Raw genomic sequence first — 25,460 nt, 5'->3', positions numbered from 1 at the left:
GATGAGTGTGCTGCAAACTCCTGAAATTTGCACTGAAGCTGTGTTACCAAGGATGTGGCATTCTGTGTTTGGTAAACAATGTTACTGAGGTGTGTGGGTCAAAGCTGCACTTCTATGTGTGTTTGCTTGTTTTGCTGTGGTGGCCTGCGTGCTCTGCTGTGCTGAACAACGTGATTGTGACAGCAATTGACCAGCAGTTGCTGCAGAAATCCCAATAATAATATAAAAAACAAAACAACACCCATTCAATTAGCGATCCGCGGCTCTGGATGTATTATGTAAACATAACCAACAGTACAGAGTGGTAATCAATCATGTTTGTTTGTCCGCAGCTAACGGCTGAATGCTGTGGCCAGAGTGGCACGGACTAAAAAATGTGTTATTTTTTTCCTAAAAGACTGTTTTTAGGGCATTGTTCTCTTACTGTGATTGACGGCAGAAGGCAGCGACAATAAACATTTGGAGATAGGGAGTGACATGACATATTGCAAAGGTCTTTGGATGGATTTGAACCAGGATTTAGTAGTTGCATGGTTACATGGTACAGACTTAGACCAGTAAACCCCCAGGATACCCCACATACTGTAGTTGTATTTTGCACAACCAAATGCCAAAGCGTGTTCATCTAGTCGTGTGTATTTTTGACACATTAGGTGTTGCTGGCAGCATCAGAGGTGAACAGGTGTGTTTGGTGGGATGAATGAAGACATGACATAGATTAATGACTGGAGTCTGCAGCAGACCATTATACTGAAGGCCACTGCTGCCCACTGTGGGTGGGTGGATGTGTGGACCTTGACATGGCCAGCTGCTAAAAATAGGCAAAGAGAATAAACAGGCTGCTGCTATGGCGTGTTTCCTCCCTCTTATTGACAATAACACACACACACACACACACACACACACACACACACACACACACACACACACACACACACACACACTGAAGCGCTCACCAATGCAGCCACACACACATTTGAAGATACTGTACTCTTCCATGGGGTACTTGCAAAGTCTTCCACTGAGCCACTCGTGGACCTTCCACAACTTTGAATTTCACAGAATAATAAATGACATCCTTGAAACGTACATTTTATTCCAGCCATCAAAATATCATGGGAGCAGGCAGCAGGGAGTGGGAGTGAAAGCAGATCTTTTTTCATCTTGTCCACCGATGTGTGTTTTATTTTATTTTATTTTATTTTTTTGTTGTTTTGTTTTTTTTTTTTTTACTTTGCAAGTATTCAAAACTATGGCAGCTTTCTATTAATAGAAAGGTGTTCTACACTGATTGGATGCTTATTATAGTAATTTAAGTGAATGTGACTTTTGCTCTCTCCCTCCTGCAGAAGCGCACAGTAAATTACAGCGTTCGCATTTCTTTCTTTCTCTTTTCCACCACACACTCATTCTACATGTAAGGCATAATTTTCTTACTGGGTTGGATCTGCTGAGCATCTTTAAAGAAAAACATTTTTACATTTTTTCCTGTAATACAGCGCCTAATGCTTTCATAGCCCACTACAGGCAAATATTCCCATAGTGAAGCTCAATGTGATCTATGCAGTGGTCCTCAGTGTATCTCCCTAATGAGTGTGTGATGAACGGATGATGATGATGATGTGTCTCTCTTATGTGCTGACAGCGTCAGAGGCAGGAGCTGCGGGGTGCAAGTGTGTCCGCGGTGTTGTTTGGATGATGGAATGGACACATTTTATGACAAACTGAAAAGGGAAAATACAGCAGGCAGTGACAGCTCAGGGATGAGGCAGCCGGCGTAGTCAGTCATCTCTTTCTGGTCCGGGATTGATGAGAATACACTGAAGGTGGCTGTGATACCAAACAGTGGTGAGCTCCTCGCTTTCGAGTTCATCTTGACAACTTCCTTTTGCTTCATTTCATGCACAGACTCTGAGCACGTGCACACCATCGCTGTCAGACTGTGTAATTTATTCTGATAAATACAGACACCAAAGGTTAATTGACTAAACAGCCGATTCAATCCTTCACAGAGCAGCCACGGCGGCTATCTAAATATCCAACTCTTTCTGGCTCCGTGGCCCAAAGTGTTTCTTCGGCATGATGCTACAATTTGGGTTGCTATGGCAACAGCCCACACAAGCACACATGCCCACATGGTGCACAGGAATTAAAAAGAAAACCTCATGAACACCCTTTAGTAGAAAAAAAAAACATTTTGTAGTCTTTGTAACCTGCTGAAAAGTTAGTAATTATAGATATCAAGCTGGTAACAAGAGTTATTCCACCCACATGGTGGAACGCCAAGCTGCCTTCAACTCCCTGGAGTACTCATGCATGCAGGTGGTGTTAGCAAAGAGCTAGAAGCATCCACTGCAAGTATTACATTACTTCACAGGATGCATTTTTCCATTTGATTGTTTCGGATCAACATCAGTGCTACCTCACACATCATGACTCATGGGATGTCTGAACGGCTGCCAGGCTGATAATAATAATAATTAATGAAAGAGGGCACAGTCAATTACCCTTAATCATTTATCTGTACCCTAAGTACAGATAAATGATTAAGTTGTTAAGTATTAACAACTGTGTCATCAGCAGTTTTGTTGTCAACAGCGGAATATTTCACGCCTGTCAATTAGAGATCACAGGCTTCACTGCATCAGACCTGTGTGCTGTCACATGTGATGTCAAGGGTTAAAGGGAAAAATTCAATCTTTAAATCATGTCTTTATCTTTAGCATTGTGGAATTGTGGGAAACATCTACAACCCTCATGCCATAATCAAAAAGAGACAGATTACTATATGTTGCATGTGATTGGCAATGACTGAATGTGCAGCTACGCACAATCTGCACATTTACAGATCTGAAGATGACCAAAGCCCCTGACCTTCAAAGATCAGTATCCACACAGTTAAGACATAGCTTCAGTGCACACAAAGGCTCTGTTTAGTCAATGCGGCATTATTGATCACTTGTCACTGGGAGGAAGGAACATGGCAGGGGGGAATCAATTACACATATGCAGCGTATAATCAAATTTCTGGAAAAAAGTGCTTAGCTAAGGGGAACTGCTCAATTGACACATATGTACGCTCTGCAGGGAAATATCATTGCATACCGAATACCGGATACTCATATGAGTCAAGAGGGAGAGAGGAGGGGAGAGGAGAGCCAGCAGTAATGACTGGAGGGATAATAAAGAATAGCCTACATCATTTAATATCTGTATTTATTCATTTCAGAGCAGGGAGTGGAGGGGATCATTATATATTGATAGCTAATGGGGATTTGATTTGGAGGCATGAGGTGGATCCGGCTGGGTTTCATCCATGGCTTACTGCGGACTGCTCTTTCAAGTGGTCAAGAAAAAGGGAAAAAAGCCTCTTGCTGTCTCCTCCAGATCAGGTTTCCTGCTGTAGGTCAAATGGAAAAATCTCAAATGGTTTGTTATCTTTGAGGTTTTAGTTACTAAAAGGTGACAAAGCAGAGAGAGAAAGAGAGAGAGAGAGCAATTTGTTGTGTACAAATTACATATTTCAGTGGAGAAGTAAACACCCAAGGTTTATTCTGCATTAAAAATTTGAGTCATTCCACTAAAAAAGATATGAGGCATTTGTTTCTGTGAGTGAGCATGCATTGTGGTTCCTCTTAAATCAGCTCTGCACACTTTTTTTTTTTTTTTTTTTTTAACAACCAGAATTCCCAATCAAACACCTCTGAATGGATCAAGCCACCACTATTTTATCCTGTTGCCCAGTTCCGATTTGGATTTGAGCTTGTGTGATAGTGGTGCAGCCCGTGTGCGCCCCTCTGCTCCTCCTTGTGTAGTATACAGCGGGACACTCCGCAGTTCGCTTATCCCGTTCCTTCCCGTTGCCTTTTACGCGCTCGACGTCTGCAGCTACAGTGATTCAGTGAGCCTGTCTTCCAGCTTTTGGGTGAAGCAGGCGCAGGACTCTTTTTCGTTTCTTCCCCCCACCTCACAGTGTTCTCGATGGCGAAAGAGCACAGCAGCTTCTGTTCCCGTGGTCATATTTAAGAGGAAGACATTCTTTTGGTTTCTTTTTTCCCCCCTTTTGATTTTTCAACAAAAATGTGGGACGCGCGTTCTCTGCGCTGCGTCCACGGAGAGCTTCCTTCAGTCTTACCCGCTTGACTAAAGGGGGATCCAGGCTCCCTTTTCCATCCTCTGCTCCCTCCGGAACAAGAGGAGTTTGCATGCAAAAGGTGGTTTATCGCGGCAAGGTGAGACTGATTCATTTTGATGTCATATTTTGTTTTTCTGACACTACTTTGAAGCGAATTAGTGCGCCTGCCAGCACAGATTCTATAGACTTTGCAGTGAAGGTAGGTGGTGGATTGTGAAGGCATCAAAAACCTTGCTGAGCACAAATATGTTATAGTGTAACAGGTATGCAGCAGATTAAAAAAAAAAAAAATCTGATTATATATTATATGATGCTGCTTTCTGTCCCTTATAAAGGATAAATCTACTCACATTATTCCATTTGGAGAATAAAATGTGCTGCTTGTGACAAATTTGTGATCCAGATACTCAGGCAGTGCCAAATGTGACTAAAAACTGTTGCATTCAGGAGCCTAAATCTCATATAAAATTGTCCTATTCTTGATAAAAATGTTATCTGCTGCAGTTTCTGGTTAAAAGTCACATATTTACAACTTTGTAAATTGTAGACTAATTTGAATATTAAGGACATTTTAATTAAATTAAACATTATTTTTTTGCTGTTTAATGTGCAGGGATGACATTTGACAGAAAATATGAGTATAATCATGTTGGATAATGATATACTAAATAAAGCTTTAGAGTGTGCTGCAATGCACAGCACCTCTGTCCTTGTAATAATAATATTTGAATGAAATTCAAGGCTTCTCTGACCCATTTTGACTGAAGGGCTGCACCCGAAGTAGTGCTCCAAGAGGAGTTCATTGCTTCACTGGTGCTGGAGTGGAGTGCAAAGCAAAGCAAAGCAGCCATATTGACTGTTAAAACAAAATCATTGATTCTGCTTAACACCTTCTTAGAAATGTGATGAAAGGGATCAGTAACACCGTGCAGCTTGTTACTATTTTTGACTAACAAAATGAAGTAACAGGTGACTGTTCTGTGCCACTCGAAGAGACCCGATTTAGTTTCCACTCCTGGAGATGCACAGTGTTGTACTGAAATTGATTTGATGAATGTGTCATCAGTCATGTAGTCATCTCACAAACTGTCTTGTTTGTTTTCTCAGCCATGGAGGGACTTGCCTAAAGAGGATCCAACATAACTGAAAAGTTGAAGACTTTTTTTTTTCTGGTTTCCTTTTTTTTGTGTGTGTCATTGCAACATCTTCCCAGAAGTCTCCTTTTCTGTTGCCATGGCTGAGAAGCTTGGACAAGCAGGGCTTAAGCCCACCAACATTCGAACGGCTCCCCCGCTGCCCCCCGAGCCCATCGACATCATCCGCACCAAAGCTCGCTCCCGCAGAGTCCGCCTTAACGTCGGGGGTCTGAACCATGAGGTCCTGTGGCGGACTCTGGACCGGCTACCCCGGACGCGGCTTGGCAAGCTTCGAGAGTGCAACACCCACGAGTCTCTGATGGAAGTGTGCGATGACTACAGCCTGAATGAGAATGAATACTTCTTCGATCGGCACCCGGGGGCCTTCACCTCCATTCTGAACTTTTACCGCACAGGCAAGTTACACATGATGGAGGAGATGTGTGCCCTTTCGTTTGGCCAGGAGTTAGACTACTGGGGGATTGATGAGATCTACCTTGAGTCCTGCTGCCAGGCCCGTTACCACCAGAAAAAAGAGCAGATGAATGAGGAGCTGCGGAGGGAGGCAGAAACAATGAGGGAGAGGGAGGGAGAGGGAGAGTTTGATAACACCTGCTGCCCGGACAAGAGAAAGAAACTGTGGGATCTCCTGGAGAAGCCCAGCTCCTCGGTGGCTGCCAAGGTAGGGATCCGAAAGTGGAAGTGTGATCACACTGCCTCCATCTCACATTTCCCGTTCACATTCAAAGCAGAACACTCCGCCTTGATCACAACACATTGCAGGCGTGCTTATTAAACGCCTGCTCCCACATGTAAAAAATACTCATGAGTTCATCTGTTTGAATCTTGCAGCGGCAACAGTTGTTAACCTTCATTTAAATGACTTGGTTTTGGTTTGTATGGGTCGGAAAGGAAGCAAAAAATCATGGTAAAGTAGAATTTACAGCTCTGGTGCTGATATATTCGTAGTGGAATCACTGCAGGAGATAGATTTTGACTTCATCGGATTTGACAAAATAATTGGTAGGTGTGTCAGCTTCTGGTGTTGCTTTCTTTGCCAGGATAAAGTATGTCAGCGCCGACCAGATCTGGCAATGACTTGTGACACAGCATGTCTCTTAGAGGGAACGGTACAAGCCTCTTTTCTCGTGCGGCTCTATTATGTGCCAGTCTTACTCACTGATTGGATGTGCTATTTTTTCTGTGTCTGACAGTGAGTCAGGGAAATGACAAGAAGATGTCAAAAGTATGCTGCAGGTGTATTGATACAAACACCTCCCTCATTCAACTGCTATATTCACTTTTAGCACCTCTATTTAATTTGATTGAGGGGTGAGGTAGTCATCAGTGCTTCCCCTGAGAATACGGCTCTATCAGTCATATACGGTACAGTTTGCATTCATACACTAAATCAACATGATGAATCCTGTTAGGATTTTGTGATTATGTGGCAATGTCAAGGATGGCAAAATGATGACATCCCGCTCAACTCCTCCTCCACCTCCTCATTCCATCCCCACTCTGACTCGGCTCTCAATTAGGTAGGTCAACCTTGATGAAATCCCATCACTGGTAATTTACGTTGGGTCTCCAGTATCCTGATCTCATCATGAAGCAGCGGAGGGCAGGGCAAGCTGGGATTATATTCCATGTCAGAGGATCATAAACACAGGGACCTGTGTGTGTGGGAACACGCAACATCATCCCCTCTATGTGACGAATGCAGCTCCTGCGCTGTGTGTGAAGGCTGCTGCATTGTTCTGAGCCCTTTATGTTTAAAGCAAAGGAAGTGTACCTGTTGCAATTTGGAAATAATGCTTGATTTAATTTTGGATCCCCGCTGCTTCAGTTATAGTGTCATATTTATCTTTAAAACTGAAAAAATATGGGGATGACTCTAGGGTTTAGCTCATTTTATAGGGTATTATACTTGTTTGTCGTCCGTCCTGTAATAGTCCTGTATGAGTTGTTATCTCCGAATCAACTAGTGATTTGCGATTGTCAGAGATCCTACCTCAGCTTGATAACTGTATTCACTCTTCTTAGGGAAGCAGTATATCACATGAATTAATTATGAGGTCGCTGCCAATATCTAATTTAAGCCAAACTCAGGTGACAGCAGAGGAGTAATTTGATACGCTGTGTGATATTTAAAGTGATTTACTCCTCGCTACGGTCTCTTATTCTCCAGACACATCCCCGTATTGCTGACCTGTACACTATCAGGTGGGGGAAGCCTGTGGAAACTTAAAGGGGAAATTCCATCCTAATTCAAATTACATTGACGTTCTGCTGACTGCTCTAGGAGGAGAACTTGAACGCGGCTCTAATGGATCAGCTGCGTGATCTCACTAAGGTTATCCACAGCTGAAAGTATGTTTGGAAATAGCTGCTGGGGCTGCCTAACTGTCAGATAGTGGCTCTCCTGAGGTCGGGGAAGCCTTTTATGGGGCAAACATCGTGTCGTGAGATCTCTTTCAAGGATGTGCCATTACTAGGGATGTGCTTTTATACAAAGCAACCTGAGCCCTTTGTCAGATGTAATCACGGAGTCGTCTAGCATAGGCATATCTGCCTTTCCTCTCTCTCATTTCTTCTCTTCATTCTCTTTTTCTTTTACACTGGCTTTATTACGTATTAGAGCCCAATCTACTGCTCTATGCCAGCCGTGGCCTTGCTGCTCTTAAATAAAGGTTAAGCTTGAGAGGACTGACCTTTTCAGCAGGGTCAATCAAGCTAGGTTTTCATTCATCAGCATTAGCAATGGCAGAAGCCACTGGGGGTGCTGGCGAATATTCGCAGAACGGAAAAGATGGAAACCAAGCAGGCATAGCACCAAAACCAGTTGGAGAAATCAGCGTGGAGAGAGCCACAAGTGAAGAAAGAGAGGTGATGGAAAACACAGTGGCAGAGGAAAGCCCTGAGAGTAGAGAGAGAGAGAGAGAGAGAGAGTGATGTAAGAGATGCAGTCATGTAAGTTACGCCTCAGGATGCTGAGCTGGATCTTTGCAAACCTTTCCCAGTGAATTATGAATGAAAGGGTCAGAACAAAGAGGACACGAGCTAATGTAGCGGTTTGTATGTGTGACTGTGTGACTTTTGGTTCAGAGCTCCATCATGTGAGGGAGAGGGTGGAACAGGAAGTTGTTTTGTTGTCTGATTCTTTTGGGTGCTCGGCTTGTTACAGGTGGGAAAAAGTTTATGTTACAGCAAGACCTTTGAAGCTTGCGCTCTATGCATGCAGCAGTTTGCACCTGCAGATGTTGGATTTCCATGATGAATGTTGTAAAAATACAATTAACAGAGATGCAGATATAAATCACACACACACACACACACTAAAGCCTTTATCTTAACTAATGCATTTCACTTCAGTTTGAGTTATCCCTGGTAAATTACACAAGATTAGAGTGCAAACTGTGCTCTGGAAAATACATTAGACGCTGCTTCCATTGTTTCTACTGACTGCCGGCTATAATTCCTATTAATTCACTAGAACGTGTCATCCTTGATATTGAGCCAGAAGGATTTGTGCTGCCCTGACCTTTTTTTATTTACAATGAGTCACGGGTGTTGTACACCAAATACACTTAGCACAAGCTCATATAACGAAGCCATATCCAAATTGCGGGGATTGCAGCAAGAGGCCTGAACTGCAGTGACTTCTACTTGACAATTTCCCCCCTTCTGAATGTATTTTACCAATCATCATGCAAAGACAGATCTCGGAGTACATAGCTTGTTAATGCAGTTTGTAACCTGCCTTTGTTTTTCCACTTGAAGCATCTTTTGTCAGTGAGACGGGAAATGAGATTAGATGCCTCAGTCACATTTGTTTTTGTGTGCCGATAAACACTACACTATGCAGAAAGTGTGTAATAAATATCAGGGCCCTACCGAATGTTTGCTCGTGATTTAGTAAGAGTTTCAGCATTAATGCATGAGTCAGGCTGTGGTCCTGGTACTGTAAATTAACGCTATTAGTTGTGACACAGATGCCTACAGTGCTCAGTGTTACTAGTACAGTATGCAAGAGCAGCATCTTTTTCATCTTGATTTGTTTCATGCGGTGCTTTTAGACAAACCTTTCAGAATATTATTAGAAAATATTTCAGCCTCAATACACCAGCGGCTCGAAGAGAGAAACGCTCTGCCTTTTAGGGTTTCTTTAGTCCATTCAGTATGGACAGCCCCTGAAAATAATGGCGGAGGATTTTAAAGAGATCAATGTTTCTTCTTGCCAGACACTGGGTTGGGTTTTCTACTCCCCCACCCTCCCTTCGCAGCCAGCCAGCCAGGCAGCCACCCACCCACACACAGACACACACACTCACACACACACACACCAGCCATGTCCAGCCCTATGCCTGCGCTTAATGTGGATGTGCACCATTACTCTCCCCTTTATCTAATAAGCTAGTCAAGCCAGTGGAAATGGTAAGGAATGGGCTACATGGGCGCAGCCTCGTGCTGTTTGGTCCTCCCATGCTTGGAAGCAGCCATAGTCAGTCCACCACAGACACTGATGATGATGATGATGACACAATATGAGGAAGCTGTAGCATAATAAGGTACTGTAACACACATTTCAAATAGCACTCTTTGAGAATGTCAGTGTAATCATTCATGTTAATGTAGTGCAACACACACTGCTGAGTGTGTTTTAGTGTCTCATTTGTAGAATCATATATAGAATGATACAGCAGAAATGACAATATTAATGCACAGCTTTAATTGTGACATGAGCAAATTCAATTTAGCATGCTGCTGCGCTGTAACTCTATAGCACTAGGAGCTGCCCGTTGTTTCAGATGACAGCAGACAGGCTCTTATTCCACATCCGTCCGTTTCCTTCCAGGGTTTTATAGCACTGAAGCAAGCATTTGGCCTTGTGTGTACATTGATGCAGTTTTGTGATTGTAGCTGAGCCAAAGATGATGGCAGGTGGGTGCCTTTAGTCAGCATTAAGTCAAATGTTCGCTACAGTTTGTATCCCTGGGTCAAAATCAAGCAGCTGGTCCACTACCTGCTACACCGTCTTTCATTATCGTCCTTTCGTCTCTGTATGAACTGTGGTCAGTCTTTAGAACGTGAAATCAATAGGCACTGGCATTTTGTGAGGGAAATGCTCTCAGCAAATGGATTTAAGTTCCTTTTTGCTTGTTTTGTAAAAAAGCCTGCTGGATACTGACCTTGACTCTTGACGTCAATTTTTGGACTTTCTGTGTCTCCGGACAAGTTAATTCTCCTAAAGCAAAGTCTATTTTCAAAACAGGCAGTAAGTAAAACCTGTAGGAGTTATTATTGCACTACACGTCATATTTGTCCTTTTGTCATGTTTCACAATGTATTACAGGAGTAGAGTTTGTCACATAGGTAGCGCCGCGCACCTTCTCTCCTCCTGTAGTTTCCTTGTTAGATAAGCCTTCCATCAGGCCTCTAATCAGAACAGCCAAGCATTTAGGCACCACCACCTAAATCCTCTTTACCCCACAATCATGATCAGATAAGTGAGGACCTGCTAGATTATAGGTGGCATGAGTTCTTATAGCCCCTGCATGGGAAGAGGCAGCAGCATTTATCATCTGGATGTTCCTGGATGCACTTGAACCCAGCCCCCCACCCACCGCTGTCTTCCTTTGCTCTCTATACGTCGCCTGCAACGTTAGGATTATCTGCAGCTGAGATCAGCGCTGAAATGATTTGCTTCAGATCACAAAGGTTTATCATAAAATATTGGTCTGGACAGCATAATGAAAACAAGCACTACTTGTCCTGATCTAATTTCATTCCTTCAAAACGCACCCTGGCTTCAATTTCATCTACAGCTAGTAGTATGCTATATAATCCCGCTTTTTCCTCTGTTTAAAGCATTTGTAATTGTGTCTTCTATTGTTTTCACGATAAATGGCTGATTTGTTATATATGGAGTGAACACTTGCTGGTTTGTTCTGCTATTTACTCACTCTAAACAAGAATGTCCTCGTATGGTTAACAATGTGCACTGGCGTAAGCAGTGGATAGAACGCTTTCCACTCTCCACAGTTTTGTTAGTGCTGTTTGAATTTATAGTTATGTTACTAAGCAGCACATATCAAGTTTCAAAACAACAGCATTGCATGCTTTACCAGCATTATCACATCTGTTGATAGGGTCATTTTATGTGACTGAGAAAATATGAAATAATGTGTTGCAGCTAAAGATTAAACAGTTAATGTGTTTATATTATATTTGGGGAGTTTACACTCTTGCTGTAGATGTGTTTGATTTCTGCTCATAGACCTCTGTATGCACAAGAATAGAAATATATGTGGCAAAGTATACACAAGGAGGACATTAAATCAACAGTTCATCACACAAAAGCAATTTTTTTAAATTTTAAATACCCTGAAATTTGCTTTCGGGTCAGATTATCTCCCATTGTTCAGAGGCTGAGTGGATCTCAGCAGAGGTATCCCAGGGTCATATTTAAAATGAGGGAGGAGTTTAGGACACTGCAGTTCTTTATTGATTAAACTAAAGCTTTGTATCTATGAGTTTCACCCACGGGGTTGAAAAGAAACATTTGAAGTGAGGCAGAGGAGATTGTTGAAAGCAAAGCAGGAGGAAGCTGTAAATGATTCTGACCCCTGAAATTGATCCGCCTCAGCTTTGAAATCATGTTGTATATTTGTAATCCTCTCAGAAGACCTCCTTGAGCACTATATGCAGAAATGCAAAACACACACCCTTCCCCTTTGTTTTTATTTTCTTTGCTTTACACAAATTACTGCTGCTTTCTTCTCTCATGATTACCAAGTGGGCTCTTGCATGCAGAGGAATTAGTCTGGTTGCAGCTCAGTGGCCACGGTGTCCCATAAGAGCCTGCCGGGCCCGTCGTAGGGCTTATTGCACTTGACCATGCACACAGTGATTCATGAATGAAGACATCATTAAGTGAAACTCATGAGGCACGACTAATCCGCCATATGTTATCCACACAATGTAAGTAACAGAGAAGGGAACGAACAATGCCACCAAATATCTGGCTCTTTAGCTGCTAAATGCTCCATGTCATTAACATTTCCTTTTTGCCGTTTGCACGGGGCAGGTAGAGGCACCGTAGGATTTGGGAGCTTTTAAGTAAAAAACAACTGCGTTGTGCTGTTGGAGTTGTAACAGTGAACCTATAGAATAACACTGTGGCCCTTAGGACCAAAATAAATGAGCAAAACAATGCTGTAATCTATGCAGAGTATAAGGAAAAGACATCAGTTGATAGTTTATTGTGGGTTTGTTGCGACAGGTGATTGATTTAGCTTATGACTAGTAGTGTGGTCCATTGTTAAAACAAAAGCGCTGATAGCTGCCACTTTCAACAAGGATATCCATGTCTCATTGTCTTCCATTTCTTCTTACATGCATTATATTAATTGTTCAGTCAGCCAAAAGTCTAGGAGATGTAAGCTGGCCAAAAGCCTCAGATCTGAACGGCCATCAGAACGAGATAGAAATCCCTCTGAAGGGTGGGAGTGGCTGCATGTGGACCAGCAGCGATAGGCAGCGCTGGCTGGTACTGCCAGCTTGAGTGACACCCTGGGTAAGAGGCTAATGTGTTCCTTCCTCCTCCTGCCTTCCTCATCTCCTCCCTGTCCCCCTCTGCTCACTGCCTCCGCCGCCGCCTCTTGGGAAGTTTGCTTAACCTGTCTGTTGCTGTTTTTCTCCTCTCTGGAGGCATCAGGAATAAAGGGGGGCGATGGAGAGAGGACAGGGGCTGGAAGAGAGTCATCATTCTAAACGCTATGAGCACCGGGTCTCTATTACGTGCTTCAGTAACCCCCCTTCACACGCAAACACGCACGGTGTACTCTCAACTCACAGCCAGTCTTCCACGTCTCTGCACATACGTACAATAATATTATGGCCTGAGTAAATACAGCACACAAGCAGGCGCATAAGCGACTCACACACACACACACACACACACACACACACACACACACACCTCTTTATCTGAAAACCTTCAACTACTGCTGAGCCAGCTTTCTCTGGGCTCCACAGCGCGACGAGTGCCACGCTGTTGTCTCCTTCACTCTCTCTCATCTCTTCTTCAAAATTCTACCCCTCCTCTCCAGCACCACCACCCACTCCCTACCTCATAGCCTGCCTTTACATTAGCTTTTTTTTTTTTTTTTTTTTTATCACCATCACCCGACACTCCTCCATTCCGCTTATAACTCCTGCGCCCCTTTCATCTCTCCGCTCTGATTATCCATTCTCTCCACATTTCTGTCTTTATTTGCTCACGGGGCGAAAGCTGAATTGTGATCCCACTCTGCTGTTCCATCTTGGGAGCAGTGACACGAGAGTGCATTGGTATTCATTGTGGTGTTTTTATATTAGGCCCTTTATCAGTCATGTTTATGATTGAGAACCAGCGGATGGAGAGGTGCTCCCCCGACTGCTCGGCCACTCGCTGCTGCACAGAGGTGACCTGTAGCTTCTTGATCAAATATCTAAGTGGCTTTACGTGTAATAAATGCACAAATTATCCAGACATCTTGGAGAATCGCTGGTTGAGAAGAAAACAAGTAATGCATATTGAGAATCCTCACAAACAAAAAGGGATTTCCTAAGAAGGCATGAGTCCTTTGAGTCCTCTCCAACCAAGGAAGCCCTTGAAGGCTCTTGAAATAAAAAATAAAAAAAAAAAAGCAACATATAATCAACTTCATCTTACTTGTTTCCTCGGAAATGCTGTGTTTGCATAGTTTCCATGGTGACCATGGTGTGCCATGGTGACTTATCGTCACCCAGGGAGCAATTCATCTCTATACAGGCTGTGTGAGAGGCAGAGCAGCTGGTACCTCAGCCCCCACAACCAACCCCTAATGCAAATCTAAGGGAAACGCTCTCGCTCTGTATTATCAGCACGGTTCAGGTCTTGCTGGGTAAAACTTGCCCTTCAAATTGCATGTTTTTTGTTTCACTGGGATGATTTTCTTTTTAACGATGGAGTGTCTATGGTAATTTTCTGATTGTGTAATTTGTAACAAATTCCTTAACAGGTCTCACTGACGCTGAAATGATTTCCTATTGCGCAGTGTAGTGTTTAAATGAGTTCACACAGTCCTGTTCAGCGCGCTAGCTGCTGTGATATGGTGAGTGTAAAAATACCTTTAGGTTTAATTGCACCAAGAAGTAATAATTAGTTCTCCTTCGTTTGGAACTGTCTGGTAGAGAAGGGAGAAGCAGTTAAATTGGCTTATGTGAAAGAAAGGAAGAAGAAGAATGGTGTCTCTGCCTTTGTAGTGGTCCGGCTCTCCTGGCCAGTCGCAGAGTCCCCAGAGCATCAGCAGCAGAACAGGGCCTTGGTTTTTGCAGGATAGAAGCGATTAATTAAAAAACCTCTGCTCCACGGAGGAATCTCTGAGGACATGTTGTAGGAATGAAACAGACACAGCAGATCAGCGGGAGGTTAAGAACAGTTGAAGCCACTTGTTAGCCCCTGTCTCCTGGACACTGGGTGACGAAGCAGAGGCTGCTGTGATTGGACGAACGTCACATTTCCCTCTCATCACCACCGCCTCCTCCTTTCTCTGGTCTTTTTTAACTTTTCCTGTCTTTGTCCTATTATAGCTCCTCTGCTGGGCCGCCTCCATTTTCATACACCGTCTTTCCCTCTTTCACACTTCTTCTTTTTCTAGTGTCCTCATGCTGTTGGTGTCACTGTGGGCAGAGCTGCCAGCTGTTTGCTGTCTCCCTGCACCCCAGGAAGTGACAGAAGAAATTATTATGTCTCTTACTCTCTGTTGTGAGTGGGGGGGCCTCCCACATGTTCTGCTGAGCTGCAGGAGTGCCTCGCTGCTGACCACAGTAACTTTGCTTCGCTTCGAATGAATCTTAGTTTCTTCTCTTAAACAGTCACACAATATTTAATAATATTTGTCCAATATTTAACTGTTTCTGGTTATAGTTTGGGAAGTAATCCATTTGTCCCAAACCTACAAATCAGTAAAGCAGTCAAACAATCACTGGACAAGGAGGGGTCTGCAAATCATTTACACCATTATGGCTCTTATCAGCATCTCCGAGATGAAATCTGGATTGTAAATAATGTTGACCTAACAAACCTTCACGTGTACTCACGGTGTGTTTCCTCACAGATTATGTTGGGTTGTTTTTTTTATTATTTTAACTACAAAACAAAATCACAATTAAAGCCACATGAAAAGGAAAGTGTGCAGCCCTCGATGCTAATGAGAGTGGAAACTGCAAAGACTGAATTTATGTTTTACAAATGACTGTGTGCTTACTTCATAAGTTAAGTATTAAGCAGCTCACTGGAGACATTTTTATCAAGAGTTCAGTTTTAGTTTTAGTGTCTTTGTAAATGGCTGACCTTTGATCTGTTGCCAGGTAATTATCGCAATATGAAATAATAAAACTGCAATCAAAACCACAAAAATAACAATCACTGGATGAGTCCTCAGCTGGAATTGTCCATCTGTGTGTCTAGTCAGGCAAGGTGACAAGTAGCATTGATACAGGCCTTTAGCTCACTAGCTTGACTGTAATCAGCTTACTGCCAATGGAGAAAAGGACCCGGCTGGCCGGAGGACACACAGGGACGGAGATACAAACTCACACCACGTGACAGTTGTCGATGGGCCAAAGGATCAGTGTGTGACGCAACTGAAAGGTCACACAGCTTTTTGATTTACTCTGGTGCGTAGGTGCAGTCTTGTCCTGTCCACTGCAGTAAAACCTTTAAAATAGGATGTGCGTCTTAGAAGTTGCAAAGGAACAAGAAGTCTGGACCGTGTGAAGTGTTGGCAAGTTTTCTTTGTGTATGTGATGATGTGGTGCTGCCAGCTCAGGAAGGATCTGTCCTCCATCACGGCTGGAGCAGGGAAGGTTTTGGTCTTTCGGGTGTTGACATTTGGTTGAAGCCTTGCCAATCGATGGGGTGACTCTCAGGTATTGACCGCTGCTCTGAAAGGCCCACCTGTCTCATTTAATTTCAACCAAGAAACATCAGTGACCATTCCCATGTACTGCTGCTTTTACACTCTGGTGTGTTTCTGATATTTACTGTTCCACTCCATAAGCTGCAGCACATATTTATGTCTAGGTTCTCATATTTATTTTTCCGAACTTGGTGCTACTTTTATAGCGTCCCGGTTCCTTTTCTTTATGTCTGCTTGTGATTCACCCTCAGTGACTCACTGTTAAGTTGATTCTCTTTACACCCATCATTGATTACCCACGTCTCCTACTTGTTCTCTTTTTCTCTGCCCTTCATCTTACCTTTGTGTCCTGCAGTCATTCACACCTGCTCCCAAACCACTTGCTTCCCCTCCGGGTGTTGTGAACAAAACAAGAAAAATAAGCTCTGGGATGGATTAGGGTGATGGCAGAACCCCTCATGTGCTGTAATTCCATCCCCTCCATCTTTCTAAGTTATTAGAAATTTTTAAACTCCTACCAAGAGAGCAAGCATCTTTGAGGCGGCACCCGTTGCTAAATTATGCCAGAAAGTCAAATCAAATATGCACAGAAGCTTTAACATGAGTCCACTCCACCCAGCACTGTGCTGAGTGCATATATGTAATCAGCATTAACATTGGAAACGGTCAGGATGATGAGCGAAGCAGGAGATTGGAAGAAGTGTGTGATTGGTTGATGCTGGTTGTTCAGCAGCTAAAAGGTCCTTACAAAGTCCTCCACGGTGCAAAAATTTACAGCAAGAATGGCTGAAATTCAACTCTGGAGATGATCCTCCCTCCATTACCCAAGTGGTGCCAAAGCTAAGCAAAAAACCTTTGACTACGTTGGAAAACTTTCACTTCACCTACCATTCTGAAGCACACTGCTCAAGTTTTAACTTCTCCTTCCCATTCAGGATCAGACTTCAGTTTATAAACTGCTACATGGAGTCTTACATCTGCAGCTGCAGCCATTAAGAAAGGTGAAGATGCAGCGTAAGGAAATTTGCATTATTCATTAGGTATATTCTGATTGGTCTGTAGGTGGTCTTGAATCATGCTAATGTTATGTAAATGGACTCCAAAACAGCCTGCTGAGAACAGAGGGGAATCTCAGCTTTAAGGAAAGATGGATTTAGATAAAAAATTGATGAATAAAATGTTATAGATATGTTTTAAAAAGAACAAAAGATCTCCTCTTTCAGTTCTTTCTAGACACTCTTTCATACTAAATTACATTTTTGGGACTGTTACACCCATTTTCATTTAATTTGTCTTGCATGCTGCTACAGCAAAAAGCCAAACCCGCTGTAAGTCAGAGTTCTGTCTTGCACCCAGACCTGCTGGTGTTGGCTACTGTTTGTGGCACTGGCCCAAATAAAGATTTTTTTAAAGTATACTTGTTTTGCAATAAATCCCTCTTAAGTAGCATGACAGTATCTAAAGGCCACCTTAGACTATGAAGCATCTTTAGCTTTTGCCTTCGTTTCCAAGGTAATGAATAAGGTGTCTAAAAGCAAATAACAATACTAATGTTGATGGATGACTGTTGATACAAGGCAAAGGAGCGCCAGCCTTTGTCACGTTTCCAGTCTTGTATTCTTGCCTTTATTTTCTATTTGAATCTCACTAATACCTCCTTAAAACTGCATTAATGTTGCCATAAAAGCCATTTTATGCTACAAATAAACATCACAAAGCTTAGTATTAAAATGCTTAACACTTACAGTACTTAGAGGCAGATGTAAAGAAAAGTTCACCTCTAAAAATAACAACAAAGCTGCCAGTCCCGTTCGCATTACAACACATGGAGCAAGAGTAAACAACAATCCGTCATAATGCAGAGAATAAAACCTGAAAATCTCGATTTTCTCTTCGCTCGCTATTCTCCGGAATACAGGAAGAGATTAGGAGGTCTCATTTAAACATATAGCTGCATATGAATGGGTGAAGGATAATGCGGATTATAATGTGAAGCATTAAATCGGGTAATGCAGTGACTCATCCATCCACGGATGTTATTACTTCAATATGTATTTATTCCCTTTCTTCACATGTCACGGCTGATGAAACCCCAGCCTGTAATCTTGAATTCAGCAGGGACATTGTGGAATTAATAATGATGCACTTCCAGGGTGACCTTTTGCCTTTATGTTTATATTAAAAGACACACTGCAAGAGACATATTTTGTTTCTTTGTTTGCTCCTCCAAACCCCAAGTGGTGCTTCCTTGTTTGGATAATTTGATTGGTTGAATTTATAGGGGTTTTATTATGCAAAATCTTCTCTCTCTTTGTTTGATCAGAGTTACGTGCCCCCAGAGATCCACAAAATGTCAGAAAAGGCCATCCCCTCATTTCTTTCTTTTTCCCGTAAATAAGGAAGTGTGTCTCTGTACAAGCCAGTCAAGTTTGCAGCCTGTTGTGATGTCATAACAGGTTAAGCACCTCCCCCTGCCAGCTCCTCCTCCCCCTCTGGACATGGAGGTTGCAGTGATACAGATTGAAGATCATTACTTTGTGAACTAAATGAATATGCATAGTAAATTAGAATTTAATTGTGGGAAGTTTGGGTGTATTCTTTGATTCTCTTGGCTTTTTATGTATGGCAAATATGCACTTTAAATTCCATTTTATTTTTAAATTTTGAAGTAGATGAAGACACACAAGCACATGCAGTACAAGGCATTTCCACAAACACCATAGACTGAGGAATACTCAATGCAGACAAATGAAAAAGACAAAAAAAAGATACCATGGTGTCAGTTTCAATTCCATTCCCTCGATGACATTTTCATCCAAAAAGATTATTTCCGTTCTCAGCAAGCTACAGACATGCATCTAAGACACAATCATATATCTGTTTAATTTGGCATGTCACATTATGTGCCAATAAAACATTTGATATATTTAGTTTTTGTCTTTGTTTCATTTACATCTTCCAGTTGCTGTCACTTCTTTGAATTTACTCAGAGATTTACAGGTTTATACAGCCAACCGATCTCCTCAGAGTTAAAGGAATGTGTCCGGAGAAGCAGCACACACTTTGGCAGTGGAACGTGGTGTCAAAGGAATGCTGTTTATGTTTAATAGTTTAAAACTTTAATAAATATTCATTTTAAAATGTGTACCATTTGGCTGCGTTTAAGAGGCGCACCAAATTAATCACAGCAGTGTAATTTGTCTTACTGAACACAAAAAATTCCACAAATTACTCTTTCTTAATTGAAAACCCAAGTCTGTCGTCTTGCAAGGATTAACTCTGGTGTAGAGAGGTATAAATCCAGCCCCTGTCTGTCGGACTGACATGCAGACACACCCCCAACCTGATGTGCTGCTCCTCTAATCCCCTCTGACGCCATCACAAAGTCTACGGACAGAAATTAACTGTCCTGCTACAGAGTCTCAGCATCGTCATCCCGCCATCGCAACAAACACACAGTCATGATGATGGCGAATCAATTAGCATTGCTGGCATATATCAGATTAAGGCTGAACAGGCCAAAGCCAGGCTCATTAAAACGGTTGTCTGTTTGGCTCCTGTAATAGAGGGTGAAGCAGAGGCTTATTGGTGGGGGTTTGGTGTTGCTGAGGGACACTGTGGATTGCCGAGGTTCACAGCCTAATCTGGAGCGATTGGCCTGTCCATCTGCAGGCTAAACAAGAATCAGAAAAGAGGGGGGTGGGACAAAAGGAATAGATTTAAGTAGTGATTTTCCTTCATTTCAGAGCTGCCTTAAGTAATATTATTGTGTTAACAATGGGTCAGATGAGTGTGTAAGGTGCAGCTTGTGGTGACAAATCTACGGATAATTATCAACCAATTCTGTTTCAACTTACTTTGTGGCACTTTTTAGCATCTTTGAGTTGATCGGTTTGGTTTTACACAAATTCACAGAAAATGGAGCTTAAAGAAAGGTGAACACTGAACTTGAATTTCTTCTGTCACCTGTAACACCACTCTAAATTCATGCTAATGTAACAGATGTGTAACTAATTTGCTAGCACGTGCAGTATCAATTTTCCACCCAGTAAAGCAAAGTTTGCCTCCTATTACAGACAGTGCTGCCAGCGCTGTAACCACTGCACATCAACTTAAAGTTTAAGCTGCCTAACCTCTGCCACACCTTAAATGTGCTTAAGAGACCTTCGCTTTACCTTACTTGCTTTGTGCACAGTCTTTCTCCTACTGTACCCATAGCAGTTGTTATGTGTGAATGCTGTAAATTCATTTTTCAAACATCTTTTTGCATAATGGCTCCCCTGAGACCAAGCATACAAACACATTTAAAGATGCACACATGCATACAGTCCCATTTGTATTTGTGTGTATGTGACTATTTGTTTACATGCCTGTGTGCCCACATTCCTGCCTCTTTTCAGGTGGTGTAGCCTGAAAGCCTGCAGTAACAGTCGGTACATGAGAGCCTTCCTATTGGTCCCCACAGGGCCCTGTGCTGAAAGATGCAGTGTACACAGCCTGCAGATTACATTTGTGCGCACTGTATGTATGTCTGCATAGTGTGTGTGTGTGTGTGTATGTGTGCAGGACTGTGTAAGACTGCAAATGCAGCACACTGCAGCCAGCCATGTAGAACATTGCATGGACAGCATCATGCAAGGCACGTCGCAATTCAAGTGCTCTGCAGAAAGTGTGAAGCCCCATTCACAAGAATACATTAAATACCATCTCAGTAGTTAACGTCAAACTAATTTCCCTTTAGTTTTTTAGTTCTAGATTAATCATGAGCTCCAGATGAGTTAAAATTTTGCTGAGACAGCTTTTTGCTCCGAACCGAAAAAGTATGGTAATGAAATCTCCAATCTTATCAACCATAGATATCGGCTCTGTGCCCTGACAAAGCACTCATTCGTATCTGGTGGCACGAGGGAAGCCCTATTCTAAAGGAGAGGCTATTAAGGAGGATGTACTTTGATATGAAATATTGATAGACAGGACGCTGTAACAAAGTGCTCGGAGACAGAAACTGGGAGTTTTGGCTACAGAAAAAAATGAAACATAGAGCAGTAGCTGGGAAATACCACAGCCAGAGAGAGACAGAGGTGAGCTACACTGTGTCAGAGTAACAGACTGCAGCCGTTGGAGGGATGAAAGCCTATTATGAAGAAGTGTAGCAGACACAGCTTCACAGGGATGGCACTGTGGTTAAGGTTGTGACCATAACAGGGAGACGTCTTCTATTCACAAGATTTTACCGATAACTTCACAACCTCCTCTTCTCCTGCTTGCAACTGCAGCCAGCCTGCCTCACAGAGAGTGTTGCTAGGCCACATAGAAGACTGAACATGGAAGAAAAACACAGCACTGAAGCACAATCAATAGCTGCTAAATAATTTCCGAACTGAATTTATTCGATGTTCGAGTTTCATCAATTTTGCTGTCAAATGATATAGTGTTGCATTTGGTGGCGGTGTTGATGATTTCTGCCTCTCTTGGCTTGCTGCAAATTGAGGTAAATGTTTAATGACCATGTATGTTCGGCCTGTACCTTCAAGTTTACCACTCTTTGCAAAACACATGTTCTTCCCTTTAATAGAAAGCCTGTGCTTTCCTCGACCATGAGTTGCTGTGCAAGAATCCCTCATATACCAGGCATCTCCTTCTTCACTGTGACCAGTTTTTCTTTGTTTTTGTTTTTGTGTTTGTTTTTCCCCTGACCACCCCTCATGGCCTTGTGGCTTCTCTTATTTTGAAGGTCACGGCTTAGGTTGCACCTCATATCTCTGTTTGTAGTTATAGGAGACATATTTGCATTCAGCTGACCAGGCAGAAAGTCTGACAGGCTTATAAGTACATTAGAAATAAACACAAACGGAGGCACAGGCTGAAGTCAGTGTGTCAGGTTCAGTTTGGGACTCTCAGGAAGTGCTTAACTCAGGATGTGGGGTAGAAGCCCATTTTATCTTGACTCAATTCAAAAAATTATTGATGTCCCAAAGTAAAGCATCAATTCTTTCCCTCAGATTTTATTCGTCTTTGATTTTGATCTTTTCTTTCCAACCTACTTCATCTGTCTTTCTCATTTTTTCTTCCTCTGATGCCGATTCCTTTTCTTTGGCATCTATTTGCTTCCACCCACATGCCCACCCACTATTCCTTGCTCCTTTACCCAGCTGAGAAATCTGCCCTGCATTTTACTTGTGAAGGACACAGTGTGTAACCTCTATCATCCCAAATAGTTCCCTATGTTGATACCTTGACTTAATGCAGACGTACACAACCCAAAAATGTCCCCAAAGTACTTTCAGTTTGTGTGTGTGTGCATCCTCAGCCCCTGAGTGAACCCTGAAAGACAAACTAAAGGCAATTTGAGTGCAGGTCATCACACCTGCTAATCCGGTGCCACCGCGGCAACTTAGGCAAATTAGCAAGTGAGCCATGCGTGCACTTGTACTAATCTGGCATAAACATAGAGTGGGATATTTAAGGTTCAGCTTCCACCGTGACAAGTCAAATTTAGCGCAGCTACAGAAGTGTATGAATATCACTTTATCATCCTGATAACTTAATCCCTTCGTTGTGTAGTCATGCAGGGGACGGAGATTGAGGGGATGCAGTTTGAGGCTGGATGGGTCTAAGTATGTGTTAATAAGCTCATGGAACTCAGGCTGGAGCTGAGCAAAAGGAAAATACTGCATAGTTCTGGAGATACAGCAAGGTGATGGAGAGGGAAAGACTGTGACTGGATTTGAATTTGATGGATAGCAGCTTGTGTTTATGCGTCTGGTTAAAACAGAGATTATCCAAGTCTCTTTACTGAATAGTTTTTTATAAAGCGCTGTTCAGAGAGAATGTGAAACTTGTCTGGGGTTAAAGTTGACGCAGCTTCAAAGGAGGCAGCGGGAGTGCTCGACTCAGATAGTGGGGTGTTTAAACGCAACGCACTCCCACACAACTGCTTCCAAGAAACTGAACAACCCAGTAAGAGTGATGTTTACTTTATTCCAAAATATGCATTCAGACTATGGGGGGATTTGTGTATGAGGTTCAGTCTCTGTGTGAGCGTGGTGAACACATTTCTCTAAGCCCTATCACTGCTCACAGTGCCACTGATTAGCATTCAATCAGGACTTTTTGCTGCAGTTTTCATTTGACTTTAATGTAATTACGTTTATATCCTCATGCAGGGCCATATCACTGATGGGTGGAGCGCGTTTACTGGAGTACAGAAGAGGTGGGGTGCTGCAGAGGTGCTGTGTAGGATAAGCTGATGAACTGTAGCACAGAAAAACAAACTATAAATGTGGGTATGGGTGATACAAAGAAGGAGAGACGTGGAGAGAAAGATCGGAGAGAGCAGCAGGAAGTGAAAAAGAGAGATGAGAGGAAGAAACAAGAGGTGGTGGGATGAAGGGTGGGGGGACTAATGTGTCCTTCATGGGGTGAGGCTGGACAGAAATGGCTCAGCGTGGAGCTAAATTGACTCCATTACAAGAGCAGCGCACCGGAAAGCATCAGTGACATCACCCACCCATCCCAGAGACATTTACAACTCTCAGAGGGAATGATGGGAGCAGCCTATCTGCAGGATGCAGCAACCGTTGTGGTTTAGGTGTGTTTACTGCTGCTTTGCATGTTTTACATGTGGCGCTGAGGGAGAAACAACATGTAAGATGATTTTCTACATACTTTGGAGCCAACAAATGTAGTAAATAAGCAACATTACAATAAATGGCCCTTGAGGAATGGACCTATAAACACATTTTCCCTCATTTACATACTGATGCAGTGAAACATGCAGGCACATGTGGGAATTTGTGGTGTGTGTACTGCACTATATGTACGTTAGCCTTGATGCAATGCTGTGAAAAAAGGATGTACAACAGAAGAAACATAAACTAATGTGTTACAGCTATTTTCAGATATTAAAGATTAGTGTAATCATTCATGTGCTGCTGTTAGGCCTGGAAGTAATTTCATATTTATTATTTATGTGTAATTTATCAACTTTTAACAGAGTAACATGGTGAAATTAGAGTTTCGGAGTTTTTAAAAAAAATCTGTAAATGGCAAAAAATACCAAAATAACATATCAACAGTTAATTTTTTCTGACCCACATTCTAATAATAAAAAAATAAAAGAAAGAATTAATAATGTAATAAATATTTGCTCCTCTGGATTTGTCAGGATAATGAGTGAGACAGTATACAGAATTTTTTCTGTTAAAATCAAGTTCTTTTAGCTTTTTATGCATTTTCACTTTAAACAATGTGTAAATGAATAATAATGAAAACAAATCAGACAGTTAAAATACATTCGTGGCACAGCCTGCTATAAAACACCTAACATCTCTTACCACTGCAAGTAGTTGTCATGTTTGTTGTTGTTGAAGTGTGGAATTTTTTGCTCACAGATTTTGCATTTAACTTGTTTAGGGTTCTTCAAAGCTCACAATGCCGCCACACTTCAGATGTCTTCTTCAGAGTGTTCCCTTTACAGATTCACAGCTCCAAAGTGATGGGCTGGAGGCGGAGAGAGACACCATTATAACTTTGTATTTACTTCTTTTCAGAGCAGTAAAAACAGTACGTAACATTTGGACAGCCCCTAAAATGTAACAAGCCACAAAGTGTCTAGATCGACCTAAGTTTCAGTTTATCACCCTGTCGAAAAGTACTTCGCTGTACTGGTAATAGTACCTCTTTTACATGCTAGAGATGTTCCCAAACAATGGACTTGGTCATAAGTTACCCAGAAGGCCATATTTAAAGAGTACACTCCACCTCGGTTTCTTGAATCAGGTAACCATGAGTACAGCACATCATCACGCCAGTAAACAAATGTTCAAATCACAAGAATCTGTGTCAAATCAGGGAACCGTTGCATGGGTGCTTTCAAGAAGCAGCCCTAATTTACAAAGTCAGACAGTTCAGCATAACAATGAAACATACCTCAAGGTGATTTAGCATGAATTTGTTCAGAACATAATACATCTTGAAAAAGATAGTCCTATTATTATTCTATTATTCTGTCGACTTCAACTATCTCTGTAAACTCGTTGGTGTGCAATCACATTTTTGTGTCACCTTGTCACCTTGCAATTATGTACTGTAAATAACTGGTGCGTGCGTAACATTGCCGGTGTTTCACAGAAAACAGGTGCAGTTTCTGTGCAACGCATTTAACCATCAACACGTACACTAAAAGCAGAGCAACTAAATACAAATTGCAGTTAAGATTCTGTCCTAGATCCTACCTGC

The 25,460-nt window shown here is 42.3% G+C and overlaps 1 protein-coding gene across 3 annotated transcripts in view; it reads left to right on the top strand.

The window, feature by feature from the left end:
- kcnb2b (potassium voltage-gated channel subfamily B member 2b) overlaps positions 1-25,460 on the top strand; it is a 103,937-nt gene that overhangs the window by 11,359 nt on the left and 67,118 nt on the right. Inside the window, exons 1-2 of one of the 3 annotated variants that reach the window (XM_055007272.1) lie at positions 3,795-4,232; positions 5,349-5,953. The exons of 1 other annotated variant lie outside the window; for it this stretch is intronic. In XM_055007272.1, coding sequence (XP_054863247.1) covers positions 5,369-5,953 — 585 coding nt within the window. In that variant the 5' untranslated portion in view covers positions 3,795-4,232; positions 5,349-5,368. Of the gene's footprint in view, positions 1-3,794; positions 4,233-5,242; positions 5,954-25,460 lie in introns of those variants that run through there. One more of the 3 variants, XM_023297768.3, reaches the window with a different exon arrangement.

Source organism: Amphiprion ocellaris, chromosome 22 (assembly GCF_022539595.1).
Source record: "Amphiprion ocellaris isolate individual 3 ecotype Okinawa chromosome 22, ASM2253959v1, whole genome shotgun sequence".
Lineage (NCBI taxonomy): Eukaryota > Metazoa > Chordata > Actinopteri > Pomacentridae > Amphiprion > Amphiprion ocellaris.
The sequence above is the reverse complement of the archived record's forward strand: the minus strand, read 5'-3'. Positions and strand labels throughout refer to the sequence as shown.